At 36.6% G+C, this 16,829-nt stretch overlaps 1 protein-coding gene across 1 annotated transcript in view; it reads right to left on the reverse strand.

Annotated features, from left to right (window-relative positions):
* Positions 1–2,157: 2,157 nt before the first annotated feature.
* The window catches only part of LOC102227595 (breakpoint cluster region protein-like), a 73,117-nt gene continuing 58,445 nt past the window's right edge, over positions 2,158–16,829 (reverse strand). The window contains exons 9-23 of the mRNA XM_014468990.2: positions 16,618–16,739; positions 15,768–15,933; positions 15,558–15,677; positions 14,241–14,316; positions 13,912–14,016; positions 13,619–13,693; positions 13,307–13,404; positions 12,214–12,345; positions 10,351–10,410; positions 10,045–10,154; positions 9,239–9,378; positions 8,868–9,002; positions 8,601–8,706; positions 7,996–8,158; positions 2,158–7,693 (exon numbers count right to left, since the gene is read on the reverse strand). Of these exons, the coding sequence (XP_014324476.1) occupies positions 7,604–7,693; positions 7,996–8,158; positions 8,601–8,706; positions 8,868–9,002; positions 9,239–9,378; positions 10,045–10,154; positions 10,351–10,410; positions 12,214–12,345; positions 13,307–13,404; positions 13,619–13,693; positions 13,912–14,016; positions 14,241–14,316; positions 15,558–15,677; positions 15,768–15,933; positions 16,618–16,739 (1,698 nt within the window). The 3' untranslated portion in view covers positions 2,158–7,603. The remainder of the gene's footprint in view (positions 7,694–7,995; positions 8,159–8,600; positions 8,707–8,867; positions 9,003–9,238; positions 9,379–10,044; positions 10,155–10,350; positions 10,411–12,213; positions 12,346–13,306; positions 13,405–13,618; positions 13,694–13,911; positions 14,017–14,240; positions 14,317–15,557; positions 15,678–15,767; positions 15,934–16,617; positions 16,740–16,829) is intronic.

The following is a 16,829-nucleotide window of genomic DNA, read 5'->3' on the forward strand; positions in this document are numbered from 1 at the left end:
TCCATTCCACCGATACAGACGGCAACAGAAAAAGCGGCAGCTGACTGGGATTCTACAGTGGTATGTAACGTAAATTTATCCACAAAAGTAATTTCATCTTTAACATAAAGCAATGAATATATGTCTTTAGTACAGGAAATAAAAATTACATATCACACAAATGGTATATGAATCATTAATTTGTATCAAAAATTAAAACATACCAAACAGGAGAAAATCAAGCTGGTGGTTAGTATTAGCTCAGCAGTTTCTGCCCCTGCACATTAAATAAAATACAATAACCTTAAACCACAGTCATTGCTCTGTAGTTTAGGGTTACTACAGTTTAGTGTTACTGCCCTAAACTCTGTAAACTCTGTGTAGCATAGCAAGAGTTTATGCTACAGCATAACCTTGTTAATTTAGCAGTTAACAACTTGTTAACTGCTAAGCTTAACAAGTGCTTAGCAGTTGTTAAGCACTTGTTAACAACTGCTAACAAGTTGGCAGTTGTTAGCAATTGTAAAATTAAAATGTACAATATTAATCACAAAACATATACAAATTAAACCCTGTATGTAGTGTAATTTGTATAAAATAGATATTAAAATACTTATAAAACTAAAGAAATACAGAGCTGATCCTAATGCATACCACAGTTCCAGATGGTGACAAAAAGAGAGGATGAGCCGTCAGTAACTGTTTGCTCTGGTAACCACAAACTGTCAACAGCTACATGACTTATATGAATGCAGATCAGCAGAAAATAACTTTTGACTTAAATTTAATTTGAAGAATAAGTAAGCCATTTTTTTTTTACAAATTGCACTTCTGTTACGTAAAATTTTTTTTTTAATATATTGTGTTATATACTATATTTAAAGTTGTTCTGTTTTAATATCCGAAGTCGTAAGAACCCTGATCCTAAATGCGTCTTGCATCTTAGATACAAACAAAATGAAATGAAAAAAATTTCTGATGGAATGTAGGCTATTTCAAACTAATGAAGCCAGACTCAAAAAAAAAAATTAAAAAAAAAAATGAGGGAGTGAAGGGAGTTTGAAGAAAATTTCTGCATGACGAATCAGTTATTCTGACTCACTGTTCGCTTCAATGGTCAAAATGAATTTGAGGTCAGTTGAGATGTTATCTGGTTTGCCAGAGGGCACCAGGTGAAGCCCTCTTGGTGTGTTGCTGTTTTTATTGTGACCTTCTGTAAAATTAATTGCCCATTGCTACATGAATAAAGACGATGTATGTAAGCCCACATCACCATCCCTCCACTACTATGCTTTAGAATATTGTTGTAAGATATTGGAGAGGATACATTTTGCAGAGTTTTTGCAAAGTGGTTTGATTGTCTAAAGGACATTGATGCGAGCGTTTTAAGCTTTTTTTTTTTTTTTGCTCTTATTTTTGAATCATCTTCCTTACCCTCCATCTATCCAGGTGCATTTCAAACTAAATAGTGTGTAAACACATTAGCTGTAAGTACATGTAACAGGGTTTTAATGTAACAATGTTGTAAATGTGAAGTTTGTCAAAATTTGTTTATTTGACTTTATTTTTTTATATATTTCTTTAGACATTTATTGGTGTTTCAAGTTTGGTTATGTTGCTATTGGCAGTGGGTGGTTACCATAGTAACTGGTAACTGACAGCTCGTCCTGTTTTTCTGTTGATGTCTGTTACTGTGGTATGTATTAGAGTAAGCTCTGTGTTTTCTTTACAAATATATTTTACAATATATTTTGGGCAAATGTGATAGTGTACAGTGTTTCTTAAGTAAACTTGCTGTGTTTTGTGTATATTTTTAAATGTAATCATTGTTAATGTTACTCATTTTAGCTTGCTTAATTGTACAAATGTGAACTGCTTCTAACTGATATTAACTGCTGTTATTGCTTTATAGTTTGTCGAAGGCTATTTATTGTATTTTATTTAATATATAGGGGGCAGAAGCTGCTAGACTGCTGATAACAATCTACCTGTTTTATTCTTTTCTTAAGAATAAACACGATGAACGATGAACCTGAATGTGTCTGTCGTGGAGTCAGCCTATTGGATCTGAGACGAGCAAAGAAGGGTTACATACATATACATTGCAGGTTTACACCAACAATCATACATTTGGTTGATTCATCAGTTTCAAGCAGTCACAGGAGGAGTGCAACAAACTGTAGATACAGGAGATTTTATTTACTATTTTTGTGTACAAACATAGGCTGCAAATGCCTCTCAAACATGTTTTACCCTCAGAATACAGTAATCCTTTTTTTACAGTTCTACAAGCAGAACATTGAATAGTTAAACAAAGACAAAAAGACTCAAAAATAGAAAGTGACATAGTTGGTCAACATGTCTCATCCTGGAGTTTAACATTATGTCCTCAATTTTTAAAAAATAACTAGAACATTGCTTAGTAGGCAAATTTATTGATGGCATGATTTCTGAAAAGTGGCAGCAGAAGGTTGTGTAACATCACCTGTAATATGGCAATAAATACCAGGGTCCGATGTAATAAATGCACATTTAAAGCAATATGCACCATATCTTCAGGCAAGCCCACAGAAAAACTTGAGATTTTTGGCTGTGACAGACTGTGGTGAGAACATGCAGATACAGTGACAGACGGAGCAAAACAATACATTTAGAGCAGTATAAGACCACGAACTGACAGGTCGGATTTGCAAAGAGGTTAAAGGTGAACCAGCTTGATCCAGAGAGCTGCGCAATGAATAACAGGGAAACCAAATTATGTATTCTCTAGTAACATACATATTATACACTCCATGGGAAAAAAAGGAGTCTGAGTTACTTGAATCTGCACTTTCTATTCGGTTGTCCACATCATATAGCTAAACACAGTGGGCAGTCTGCTGTTTGAAACAAATAAATACGCTGAGCTGATGTGCAGGAACTGAGTGTTCCTGCATGTCAGGACACATATGCTATTTTTCTGTTCGCAAAAAATATTTGCACCTTTTTTACATTTTGTCACATTACAACCACAAATGTCAATGTTATTGTGATTATATGTGATAAACCAACACAAAGAAGTGCCTAGTTGTGAAACAGAAAGGAAACTGATACATTGTTTTCAATTATTTCATACAATAATACGACTCCTTTAATCCATTGGTTCTAAATGTGTCATCCAAAATTGAGAAAAGTATGTCTGTGCTTCAAATCTACCAAGCCACTGCAAACACATGGAAGAAGGTGATGTGCTCAGATGAGACCAAAAATTAACAGTTTTACCTGCATACACCTTCAAACAGGAAAAAAGCAACCCTAATTCCAGCCAAGGCTACAATGGAGCAGTTTCTATCAAAGCAAAGTTTTGGGTTGCAGTGACCCAGTCAAAGTCCAGACCTAAATCCAATTGTAAATTTGTGACAAGAGCTGAAAATTTCTGTTCACAGATGCTCTCGATCAAAGAAGAATGGGCAATAACTTCAGGGACTTTTGCACTGAAATGTTCTTTACAGACTATAGATACAAATGTGCATCACATTTTTCACAATTTTATTTGTATTTTTTTAAAGCAGGTGTTCTCATCCTTTACACTACATAAGTATACACTATTTTGTGTTGGTGAAGCACATAATCCTAATAAAATACATTTAATTTGAGGTTAAAAATAACAAATGTGAAAATGTTTCAGCAGTGTGAATATTTTTGCAATGACATCGTGTCTACAGAGCTACTTGGTGGTTCTTGTACTGAGACAAAATTAGAACAAAATGTTTTAAATACAACAGAAGAAGCAGATTAATTTACTAGAGAAACCACATTATATTAAGACATTTTTCTAACATTAATTTGACATTTTACCATAAATAAACAGATCAAGCAGACCATCTTATACCAAACTAGAAGGAATCATAAATAAATCAGCATAAAAGGCATTATAAGAGAAAAAAACTATGTGTTGCACTTAGAGGATTAACTGTAGCACAGGGTTTCATTCACTTACAGCATTAGAGGTCAGATGAAAGAATGCTCATGTACAGAATGAGCTAAGACCATGCTTGTATTTTAAGGTCCTGTCTTAGCCTATAAGTAGAAGATGAAAGATGTGTGGCTGTCCTCAGCAAAGGCAACAAAAGGATGAATGTCTTTCTTAACCACCAGCTCCTCGGCTGACATGAAGACAAAGTAAATTTTGGTGGTAAACAAAAGCAAGTGTTGAGGCACAAAAGGGTTGGAGAAGTACAGGCAGCTGGGACTTTGTATGAAGGAGAAACGTGACTGAATGTTCACATTCTAAATGAGGCTAAAAGCATGCTACAGTGAGTGACACGTAATCAAATTATATTGTGGAAGCAAAATAGCAAGCCAGCAGGAAAAAAAACCACAAAATAAAATAAGATCAAAACAGTGATTTCAAATATCCCAAGAAGCTGATTGCTTGCTTTTGTTCTTACATAGTTGCTCGTATATGTTTCTGTTGATAATCATAGATAAAAAAAAAAAACAGTAAACCCTTTAATTAGGCCCTTTTAGCAGAGTCCCCTATAGATACCAGTCAACCACAACAAAAGAACCACATCGGCTCAGATGCATTAGCACCAATTTTTTTTTTTTTTTTTTTTTTTCCAGGAAAAGATTCTGCTGGGAGATTTCCGAGCTCTAACAAATTTGGGTGCAATTTTGATATTTATCAAAATTAATTAACTGCAAGACTCATAAAGTTTTGCCATTGTCAAATAACATGTTATCACAGAATTTGTTTGATTTATTTATGCTTCATTTATAAAAGTTAAAATAAAAAGATAAAAATCTGAAAGGTCAAAAACCCAATGAATCACCCGAGGCATGTCTGTGCAAGCCATTTGTAAAATGGTGACCATGCAAGTTTTTGTGGGATCGCAGCAGGTAGGAGGACCTATGAGATTCTCACAGTATGAAAACCTTAAGTAAAAAAACTAAAATTTTACAGCAGTGTGGTGTTTATACAAAAAATTAAAACCAAAATTTGTACCCTGATCTTATTACTTTTAATTAAAGCAGAAAGGCAACCAACTGCTAAAATAATGGAACATATTAATTATTACATTTATGTGTTATCTACAACATATTAGTCATTTTGAATCATTTTATGTAAATAATCACCTTCTAAAATGCTGTAAAAAAAGAGCAAGCAGTGGTATTCAAGTGCTTATTGAGCAGACTGTTGGGCATTTCAGGCATTCTACTTTTTACATAAAGTAAAACAAGTAGAATGAGTGGATATAGGCTGGTAAATTAGTCAGGCTCTCTGCTACACAGCTGCACAGTTAGCTGTTTAGCAGACAAACTTTTCATAGCTTGCCAACTGATCTTTTAAAACTTCTACTTTTAAAAGGGTAATGGGCGACACTTTGTTAGTTTCTGTGCAGTGATTGTCAGAGTTGCTCAGAACTGAAAATATTTCCAGACAACCTAATATCCTTTTCTTCTAAGCCTGATTCAGCCTGACTCAGCAAGCTTACCAGCAACACTAAAGACTCTCTAAAGTCAAATAAAACCCATGACTCTCCAGCATTGATGTGTAATTTTTTAGCAGGGTTGATGCCAAGATATGCATCAAACCTGCATTTGATGCATTTTTAAAGTTATAATTTTAACTTTAAACTTTGATACCAGTAACCGGCTCATGCATGGTTCTCCGCATTTTAGAAAACTGAATATTGATGAATAAAATGTTATTTTGCATGACTTCAAAATGTTCCATCAAGATGAGAACTAGTTCTTTTAGCTTTGTTACTTAAAACCCCAGTTTTCTTTTCAGAAGATTAACACAGAGTCTGTAAAATCAGATGGTTTTCTACACCTGAAAACATCCAAACTACAAGGATCATGTCACTTACGACACAAACTATCATGGCTCAGAAAAGGTCTATTAAATCCTCAAGATTAAGGCATTAAAAGCAAACATGTATTTAATGCCCAATATTAGCCTGAAATATGGCAATAATGAGTTTGTGGTTTATATGTTGTGGCTGATTGGTGTATACAGAAATCTAATCCTAACCCTCATCATCTAACTCTAACCCTCTGGCTAAAAAGATATGTTTTAGGAGTGCAAGAAAATAGAATTAAAAACAACTGACGATATCCCAGATCACGTCTGAATACAAAGTCATCCATAACAAATTCAATAAAATAATAAAACATGCCTGCATGTTAAATCAGTAACAAAGAACGTTATGAGCTTTGCCATGGCCGTTGCCACCGGGAAATCTTTACAATAGCAAAAAGGGTAACGAGTGGTATAAAAAAAACAAAGGTATTTCTCACTGGACATAAACACAGAATTGTCAGGCCACTTAAATTCTTATACAGTAGTTTTAATATTGTATGAGTGCACTTCTGTTGCCACAGATTAAATGGTACAAAAAAACATAATCTCCTACATGATTTGTATGAATTTTCTGTATTATGACTGTTGCATAAAGTCTACACTAGATGGGCGACAGACGTCTCTGGAGGCGAGACGAATCCGCCAAGAGACACCAGCAGTTAAAGACGCTTGTGCCTTTTAAACAGCAGCATACAGAATTTGACTACAATGCTTGCGTTACCTTCATAATAATAATAATGGTATTTAAATGGAGAGCTCACGGGGGACTATTGTTAAAAATAAGGCTGAAGTCTTGCTCTTTTACAGCAAGGTCGAGGCTAAAACCTACCACTTTCATAAAGAAAAAAAAAATACTGTTTTCCTCAACAGGACCCCCCAAAATAAATAATAGTAACAACTTTCAAACAAAATACAACTTTAAGATTACAAACATGTACATGCCTCATTTTATCCCCTAAAAACAACAAAAACAGTTTGGCAAGATGTCCTATGTCACAACAAGACGAACATTTCGACAATTCCTACATTAGAAAATATATTGCTTCCTGTGCATTGAGGCTGGAGTCTACCTTAAGAAACAAATGAGATCAAATAAAAATATGACCAAATAAATCTGCTTTTTCAGGTTTGGAAAGAAAAAAGATTGGGTAACTAAATTCTTTCTTTCTTTTTTCCCCAACACATTTCAAGTCATAGTTCTCAACTTGAATTTATGTTGTTTATGTTGTAAGCACGATCAGGTGTTGGCTTTCATTGCCTTTTAAAAAAATGGTGACTAAAAGGCTAAAAAAAAAAGAAAAAAAAGTCCCGTCTATCTTGAAATAATGCACCGAGAATGATGTAAGAGATTGGATGTGTAAAAACATTTGAGATGGAATAATGTGTTTTGCAAGACTTAATGATTGTCCAAAAATAAATGCAAACTTGAGTACAATGCCGCAGTGTAAAAGAATATGAAAGTCAAGAAAGACGTTCTGAATTTTAACACGTCTTCATTTATGAGACAAGAAAAAAGTAAACTGTGACAAAGGCAGATCACCTGGTGAATAACTACAGGTACCAGGAATCATACTAACTATTGGATAATGATGTGTATAATTATGACCTCAAATCCTCTGAGCTTCAGAGATGAGTGGTGCCATCTTCTGTTCTGTAGAGACAATCCTTCCAAGTCAATTTAAAAACACACTACAGTGGGCTCACTTTGAGCCAGTGTCCATCCCCTTTTTTACACCTCTGCTAGAATGAGTTCAGAGCAGACAGTCTGTGTAAGCGCTACACCTCAGTGGAGAAGAGGATACTCTGTCGTTTACTGTCCGGGGTGGGGATGGTTTCCAGCTGCAGGAAATACAGCAAAACCTGGACCTGAAACAACAGGAGACAAAAGCTGTGAATTAGAAATAAACATGATACAAACTCTTGAAAAGTATTTTTTCCATTACAGTTGTCTTTTTGGCCCCTAAATTTAATAACTCATTGTTCCATATTTTGGCATTGCATCCCTATAGTGAAATTTTACCCAATATTCTCTAAAGAATGGCTACACTGTCTCTACAACGTTTCAGAAGTATTGTTGTTGAAACTCAGCATTGGCTGCTTATTTCTGACAGAATGTCAATGACAAAATTGGAGAGGGAGTGGACCGAGTGGCGCTGGGTTTAGCTCACTTGTGCCATAACTTCCAAGGACCAGCTGTCCCCCATGCTGATGGGTTGAGTTGGGTTAGAAGGAATCTTGCTGTCCTTCTCTGCCGGCCTTAGCAGAGTGGGCCCAAACACGGTTGCCAGATTGTGCAGAGACATCTTGTTGACGCTTTCCTTCTCTGCCACCCTGGGGAGAGGACAACAAACAAGTGAAATTGGTGCAAATGATGTCAAACCGTGATGAATTGTTGCCTACGGTGGTTGTTTGAGTTTACCTCAAAAAGAAACTACTGAAAGGAGAACTGCAGAATAGTTTTGAGAACTCAAAAGCTTAAACTGACGCAGAAATCAGTGAACCAGGTGCAGAGAGTTTAAACGCAAATACACAATGGGGCAAAATTAAACACTTGGAGAACTGAGAAGTAGTTTGTATAATAAGCTCAGCATTTGGGGAAAAAAAACTTAAAATGAATACAAAATAAATGTATTTGATATTATAAATGGTTATGTAAATATGTTTAAAATACACATAAAAAACAAAAATATATTAGCTGAAACCTAAGGCCAGTCATGGAGTTGTATGTCTGAATATCTCCCAGGTACTAACTATAGTATCATGTCTTTCGTACCTCTTGAGGTGATCCAAAAGGAAAAGGAAGGTGACTAGGTTGGGTTCTGGCAGTGACAGCAGCAAGTTCAGCATACAGCTCTCTTTGGCAACACTATCAGTGAGGGCTGAACAGAAGGAAAGGAACACAAAGCAACAATTCATGTGACTCTTTCACACATTGCATGTGGCTGAATTCTTCAAGAAGCAATGTGTGACAACTACCTTGAAACAGCTCAATTTTAATAGCAATAATTAAATAAATTAGAAGCAGTGGGTGGTAACTTACTGATGCCACCTGCAAAATTGGGATAGAGCTCATCTGTGAAGAGGGGCTCAGGCAGCTCTCTGAAGTACAGCTTCAGGGTTCCAGCGATGGCATTAACATCCATCTCGCTCATCATCACAGACACATCTTTGTTATCTGCAGGAGGAAGACAAGAAATGAGTAAAGGCCAGAGGAAACGGATGGCAGGAGCTAAGATGTGTGTTGCTAAAATGATGATAAGGAAATGCAAATACATTGTTTAAGATAGCTTATGCAATGAAACCTTTAAAAGTTTTGAGTATAGAAAGCTAATGGTTCCTCTTCACACTGAATACAATTACAGCAGTATACAGATCATATAAGCTTAGGACATAGATTGATCCAGGACTTACTGGTGTCAAAGGCGGTCTTCAGAGCCTGAATATCAGTGGCCACCCCTGATACTCTGTATATTCCCACCTCCTCCATGCCTCTCCTCTCTATCTCTTCTAGGCACTGACGGACAATGTAGGGCACCTTGGAGCGTTCCCGTCTGGATCAGGACAAAAACAAACACTTTGACAATTTACAACAATTTACTTCCAATCACTTTCTTCTTTATTCTTGAACTCTGTTACATTGGAAGGTGAAGGTTCCTACATATTTTTTTAATTTCAAAATTACTTTTACCAGACTTCCAGAGCTCTCTGTCCTATTTCATACCATTTCAGTGTATTAATAAAAACTTTGAGATGGACGGATGGAGTAAGGTCAAATAGATGAATGGATTACTTGCTATGCTGAACAAAATGTATCCTTTTTTCCTTGAGAACATTGTAGGTTGCTAAGTCTAAGGAAAAGAAAATTGATAATAAAAAAAACAAAAAAAGCCACTTATTCGGTTATATTAGCTTAATAGTGGTGAGAGATTGCCATATTGTCCAATACAAGAACAAGGACAATTAAAATAAGGTGCTGGTTAGGAAACTTTAACATGATCAGTTAAATAAAAGGCAAACCAGTTAACTAGTAGGTTTTAACAGAGTGAAATTGATAGTTAAAGACAAAGCTAGCATTTGTCTTGCACAGAAAAGAAGACAACAAGTTAGACTTGAGGTATACCAGCAAGAATATCGTAGTATAATACAGAAGGTTGTTTTTTCTCAACACAACGGACTGCTTTTTATGTATTTACTCCATTTTTCTAACGTTAACTCACTTGGTCACTGTGGAGATTTTAACTCCAAACACGCCCATGGGTTTCTCCGAGGGCATCCTCTTCAGGCTGAACTCTCTGCTGGTGAACTTCATAGACAGTTTCACTTCAACCTGACAGGAAAAAAAAAAATGTTTACAAGTTTAGAAGTGAGAAGCAGTCATAAAAATCAGAAATTCATTTATGACAACTTTGCAGAATCTCAAGTAAATATTGTTTTAAAGAATGATATTATTAGAAAAAGTTCAAAACAATAACATTCAGAGTAAAATGGATTGGATGAAAGTGAAGAATAACTGTCACACTCACCCCATTCATAGGAATAACTGTTCTTTGCCAGTCTTTGCCTTGAAGAGTCTGAGCATCAAGCTGAGAGGAATAATCAAAATACGCAGCTTTATTACAAAATTAATGGTAATTAATTGTTATTTTTAAGACAAAAATATTCGATACCATATCAGTACATGAGGTTAGGGAAAAATTGAAAAAGTCAAAATGTAGTTGATCATTTATTTATTAATTCCTTTCTGCTAATTTCTACTGGTTTACGCACTCTGGTTTACACTTGTTTGCGTCTAGATCGGTTAGAGAACCAGTAATGCATAAAACTATGACATCAACTGCAAAGATCCACCCTCTACATGCAGTAGGTGGTTGCTGATATCATTCATTTACTGCATTTCCAGATATAAGATTAACCAAATATGATTTATTTCCAAAGACTAAAATCATAACCACACAGATCTGATAAGCCAACTGGATCTGGGGCAGCACAAACTGGTGCAACTGAGATGATGCAGACACACAGAAGACTGAATGTTGATGTTGCCAAAGCCTCTTCTGGTTGCGTACAAAATCGGATCACATTTCTCATAAATGAATCTTGTACCGCTGAGTGTGTACTTTGAGCAATTTGATTATACAGAATTGCATTTCATTTAAAAAGAGAGCAGCTTTTCTGTTTAAATGTTTTACGGTGTGGATTTCAATTTTCTCCAGTAAAAAAACACAACACTAAGGTCCATTGGATTTAGTGGGGCTTAGCCTTTTCTCAACTACAATTTTATATAGCACATGTGAACCTATAAACAGTGAAGAAGGACTATAGAGAATGGATGGACGGAGAGATAATTAATAAATGGATAGGTAATAGGTGATAGATGTATAATGAACTAATGATCATGAACAGAAACATGAATGGATCTTGGCTAAAAAACTAACATATGGATATAACTTGTTGCATGATTCGTATCTGCGTTATGCTAAGCAACCTGCCAGGCTTTCCGTTGTTTTGCTCTGATTTTCTTTGTTGCAGACAGAGAAAACTGGGCATTCTCTGCCAGCAAATAACGGTAATTTTAACATGTAAACAACGTGAACCACATATAAATGACAGCAACAGATAAAAATAAGTGAATTTCTGTCAAATAAAAGAGATATCATTTGTTCAGACTTGTGAAAATCCTGTCAATCATCTCTGGCAGCTGGTTTACAATGACATCACCCCATTAAGACAGGATGAGGTCTCAGAATTACTGAAAAGATGCCACTAGGGGGAGCATGTCACTGAGCTTGTGAGCCAAGGAACCAGACTTTTCTGCTGCAGTTTAACCAAATCAAACAGGATACAGAAAGCTCAGATTAAAACTGTTTTCCCATAACTAACAGAAACAAACCTGTTTTGCTCTGGGTAAGCTTTTGATCTTTTATTTATTTTGCTAGAAACACAAAAAGAGAATAATATTTGTCTTTTTTTTATCTTTATGTTTGCTAATTTACAGTGATGAATTTGGGCTGATGTTCTCTTGGCAACCTCATCAATGACACCTTAAATCTGCCATCAATGTCAGGATACCGTCAGTCATTAGGAGTTTTGACAGCTAAACCTGCCAGCACAACAATGGATAAAAGGTCAAAAATGGCAGCTTTTTGTCTGTCAAAAAAAAATCATCCTGAGTAAATCTTTGCTGAACTGACAGACATTTGTTACTTGCTACACAGGTTGGACTATCTATTGCAATAACACACTAATATTCATCTTTCTACATCGTGCATGACTGTCAAATCGATGTGTGCTTCATGCTTTGCAGCTGAGGAGATGACATAACTCCCAATCAATACTGAGTCATGGTAAGTCTGCAGATCGTAACGGGAGGTGACGTCATGTCATACCAGGATCTGTCCTTTCCCAATGATGCGGTCTGTGCTGTCTCCGTCTTCTTTGTTCAGCTTGGTCCTGTTGTAGCTCTTCTCATAGCAGAGCAACCTCAGGGTCTGAGAGCCCTCCAGCTCGATCTCAAACTCCTTTGGGTAAAGGGAAGGAAAAAAAAACAAAAGAAAAACAATGTTTGCATGAAAGATAAAACAGTGAGACAAAAATTACAAATATCCCTTTACTTCCCACAGCAGAGCGACATTCCTTGCAATTATGTAAGGTAATGCTCTACATATGGTTTGCACATTGTTCTGAGATCCACACGGTCGGTTCATTTAGCTTTTGGACAGATGTGAGTCATCTTGTGCTGCAGATCCTCGTTAGTTCATATTATTTCCACTTTGTTAAGCAGAATTCTCAAAGAGGATCTAATATTTTTCTAAACTCTCTCTTCCCTTAGTCAGCAGTGGCATTATGAGTGCACTCTTCTTGGTGTGCACATAGACGCTGCACAGTCTCTTCAAACTGTCCACACTCTTACAGTAGGTCCTATTTTATGTGCTGGAGTTGCTATCAAATGGCAAAAACTGATATACAAGCTTCAGCCACAGTTCTTTTAAAGCCTTTGGTAATTGTAGAAATGATTGTGACATCAGTGATTTTGATCAAAACTATAATTTCTCATGTGGGACATTTTTCACGTACTAAATAAATTCAATCAAATAGATATAGGAATGTTTCATAACTGTTTACCAGGGGGTGCTAATAACTGGAGGGTGCAATATCCACCAGCTTGTATGCAATAGTAACTATTTGCAGTAGTTAATTTCCTCTATATTTGTGTGGGTGGGCAGATTATCCTTTTAGTGGTTTTTGATAGACATCTTTTCGCTACTCAGAAACAGACAGCTAACTGATAAAAACAACAGATGCTACACATATGAGAAGCAGCATAAAAACACACATAAGAAAAAGTGTTTTAAGTGGGTACTGCTGAGTAAAAGAAAAAAAACATTAATGGTTCATTAATGCTGGATATTTGCATAAAATTCTACAGTCATAGAATGAGACTAGTAAAGATTTAGTGTGGGTATTTGTTCTGGATTTTACCTCGTTCCACTTGGGTTCAGTGGTGTATCGGTAGACTCTCGTCTTTGCTTTATTTAAAAAGAAGCCAAACGAGTCCACCTCCAATGTGCAGTAGAGATCTGGCAGAAAGAGGGTGATGGTGAAGAAATTACACATAAAAAAGAAAAAAAAGGGAACTCTGTATGCTCACAGGGAATGTTTGGTTGCATTTCTTTCAACCACAAAAATACAATAAATTAATAGAAGCTTTTTGCACTGCAACATAAAAGCTGTGGTTACTAGAGTTACCTTATGTTATAATTACTGCATAAAGTCTGAAGTTGAGTGACTCACTTAAACTCTGTTTGAGGCCAGAGGCAGAGTGGACGATTACATTCAGAAACCCGTAGAGACCAGAGGATTCATCCTCTGGAAAAACAGCAGAGAGATTGGAAAAGGATGTCAGCGGGGGCAGATTAGAAAAGCATGCACATCTCTGTTTGTCCTGGAGTCGATTCAGGCAGAGGGGGAAGAGCAAAAGCAATGCCGGCTTGTGGAGAAGATTTAATTTAAAGCTGTTTTTGTAATAATTTCATTCCTGATGCACAAATAAACCTTACACTTAGGTACAAATAGAAGGAGCCTACCTTCTTTATTCAGACTAAGTGGAATGTTGTGGACAGTTTGGAGTTTGAGACAGGAACTGGTCAACATTTGGAGCTCCATGGACGTCAGTGAGGGCGTTTTAACACCTTGAAGACACAGAGGTAAATAAATGGTATCTAAATGTCAGTGGATATCAAAAACATGTCATATTGGAATGTGAGAGGGGGTCTTAGTCATAGGCTTAAAAAGCAGGATTTGCTGTAAATGTTTAATTAAACATGCATTGCACATTGTGATGTGGGAAGCAGGTATGTTTTTCTTTAAGTGGATCAGACAGGACATGCCTGGAGGACATCTCTTCGACACTCACATTTCTGCTGCTGTTCCCTGATTATCTCTCTCCACTCTGAACGCTCGTAGTCAGAAGAAATAAGGAAGCTGTAACTCTGAAAACACAAACACACACACAGAGTATATAAGAAAACATAGAGGTCTGGGAAAATGTATATGACCTGCTTTTGATTTTATTTTCCATGCTTAAATCTTTTAGATCAAACAAATGTTAATATCAGAAAAAGATAACCTTAGTAAAACAGTAAAATGCTATTAACTACACCTGAGTTACATTTCACTAGTCGCACTCAGGTCTGATTACTGCAAAAATATCACAATCACAAAATCACTCAAATAGGAACTGTCTGACAAGATGGAGGTTAAAGATCTCAAAAGCAGCAAAGCATCCCTAGGCATAAACATCCATAAACGGAGAAAACATGCAAAAGGTGAAGAACCTTTTCAGGAGAAGCTTGTAACAACCAGTGCACATCTACAACTCACCCAGGAGGTCACAAAAGAAGCCAGAACAACGTCTAAAGCACTGAAGACTTATCTTGGTACAGTTAAAGTCAGAGTTCATGATTCAATGATGAGAAAGAGTCAGGGCAAAAATGGCATCTAAGAGAGAGTTCTCAAGTGAAAACCATTAACAAAAAACACAAAGACAAAGTGGAACTTCCTGGAAAGTGTGCCGATTTCGTCTGCTGCAAAACTCTGAGCATTAAAAAAAACAAAAAAACAACATACCTCCAGTTAAACATGCCATAATTTAAGAAAACAAGATTTTGGGTCTGTAACAGAATATCTTGAGAGAAAATATCTGTTCATCATGAAAAGCTCATGTGGACTTGAGATAGGCTGCAAGACAATGATTCAAAGCACACGAGCAATTCTCTCTATGATTGGCTGAAAAAAGAGAAAAAAAGGTTTTATAGTAGCCTAGTCAAAGTCTAGACGTAAATTCAGTTATGTGGTGTGCCATGACTTTAAACAGACTGTTCAAACCCTCTTGTTTCGAGCCAAGTAAAATGAAACAGTTGCTTAAAAACTAATTTCTGTATTTAATCAAAGCAGCTTTGTCTGATGTTGAAATGTATTTGAAGATCTGAAACACGAAAGTGCAACAACGGAAGATCAAGCAATTAGTAAAAGGGAAACTCCAAATTTAGTCGGGAACTTTAAGAAGCGCTAGAAAGGATTTGAAACTTGTGACTGACTTATTTTTGGGACCTGAATGACTCAGGAAGGCAACGGTTAAATAAGAGACACAAGAAATACAAAGAAAATGCAGGGAACGATTTAGAAAAGACTGAAGAATCTGAGCACATTATCATAATGGTGGCATCCTCACCTTTCCGTTCTTGTTGAACAATCTGAGCGGCATGCTGGGAGACGTTAGTAGCAGCAAAGACTCCTGCTCCGACAGTTTCTTCCGGAGTCGGTCGATTACTTTTGAACCCTTGTTGGCTCTCTGAAAATCCAAAGCAAAAAGAATTAATTGCTTCATAAAAATTCAGATTCTCAGAATCATCAGTATTTAGGAATGAGTCCTCCGACTGACCTTTTCCCTCTGAATCTCACTGCGAAGGTGTGAGATCTTGACCTTAACGGCGTCCAGCTCTTCGTCCGGGACTTGGGGAATGGTGAGGGGCTCTGTGTCTTCGGGGCCTTGGAAGGTCAGCTCAGTCAGGGGGATGTACCACTTGCAGTCGTACTGTTGATTTTTACTGCATTGGATCAGAAAGAGGAAAGTTAGAATGTCCAGAAATAAAAGTAAAGTAGATGCAAAGTAGGTTTAAAAGCAGGAGATGGATCAATAAAGCAGGATAATTGATACAGATGACTACTAGGGAAAGGCTTTGGTGGCATTTTGGAGTCCATATTGGACTCATTGGCCATCTGTAGTGGAAATCACGATTTGGCTCCTGCTTTATGTGATGCAGATGGTTTTTTTGCAACATCATCTAGTATGTAAGTGCATGTAATTGCTCGCTTAACATATCCTTTATATTTTCTACTGAATAATATTTGTTTGTTTTAGCAGGTTAATTTGCTCTTTCTGCTCTGGATGCCTGAGTGTTGCCATTTTTCTTGATCACTAAAAGAATGTAGTGATCAGGCATCGCTCTCATCTTTCACTGTGCTCTCTTTTTGTAAATATACCAAGCTGTTGCTCTAGACTCATCCTTTCTGCTTTAATTTTATTTTACACATATTTTAAATTTTTTATAATCATGTTGAAATGGTTTCATAGCACCGACTTCCATACGATGGCACATTTAACTGTGAAAGAATAACCTGCATTGGTCCATTAAAAACTTCCTGAGTCAGTTTTCCAACTCCTATATCATCTGTGTCAATGTTGTGAGGTTTTTTTTTCTATCTTTGCAAAGACAAACTGTTTTCTTTACCCTCCAATCTGTTTCTTCAGCTTGGCGCAGAGCAGCAGGTCAGTAAAGAGGAAGACGTGCCGCAGCTTCCTGGTTCCCTCCACCAGCTCCACCATGAAACTGTCCTTCAGCAGCTGGCGGTTCTACAGCAGCGACAGACATCATCGTTTAGATCAGCAGGGGGATCACGTTTTAGGACTTTTGTAGCAACCAACTGGTATAGTTCCACCTAT

Source organism: Xiphophorus maculatus, chromosome 8, assembly GCF_002775205.1.
Source record: "Xiphophorus maculatus strain JP 163 A chromosome 8, X_maculatus-5.0-male, whole genome shotgun sequence".
Classification (NCBI taxonomy): domain Eukaryota; kingdom Metazoa; phylum Chordata; class Actinopteri; order Cyprinodontiformes; family Poeciliidae; genus Xiphophorus; species Xiphophorus maculatus.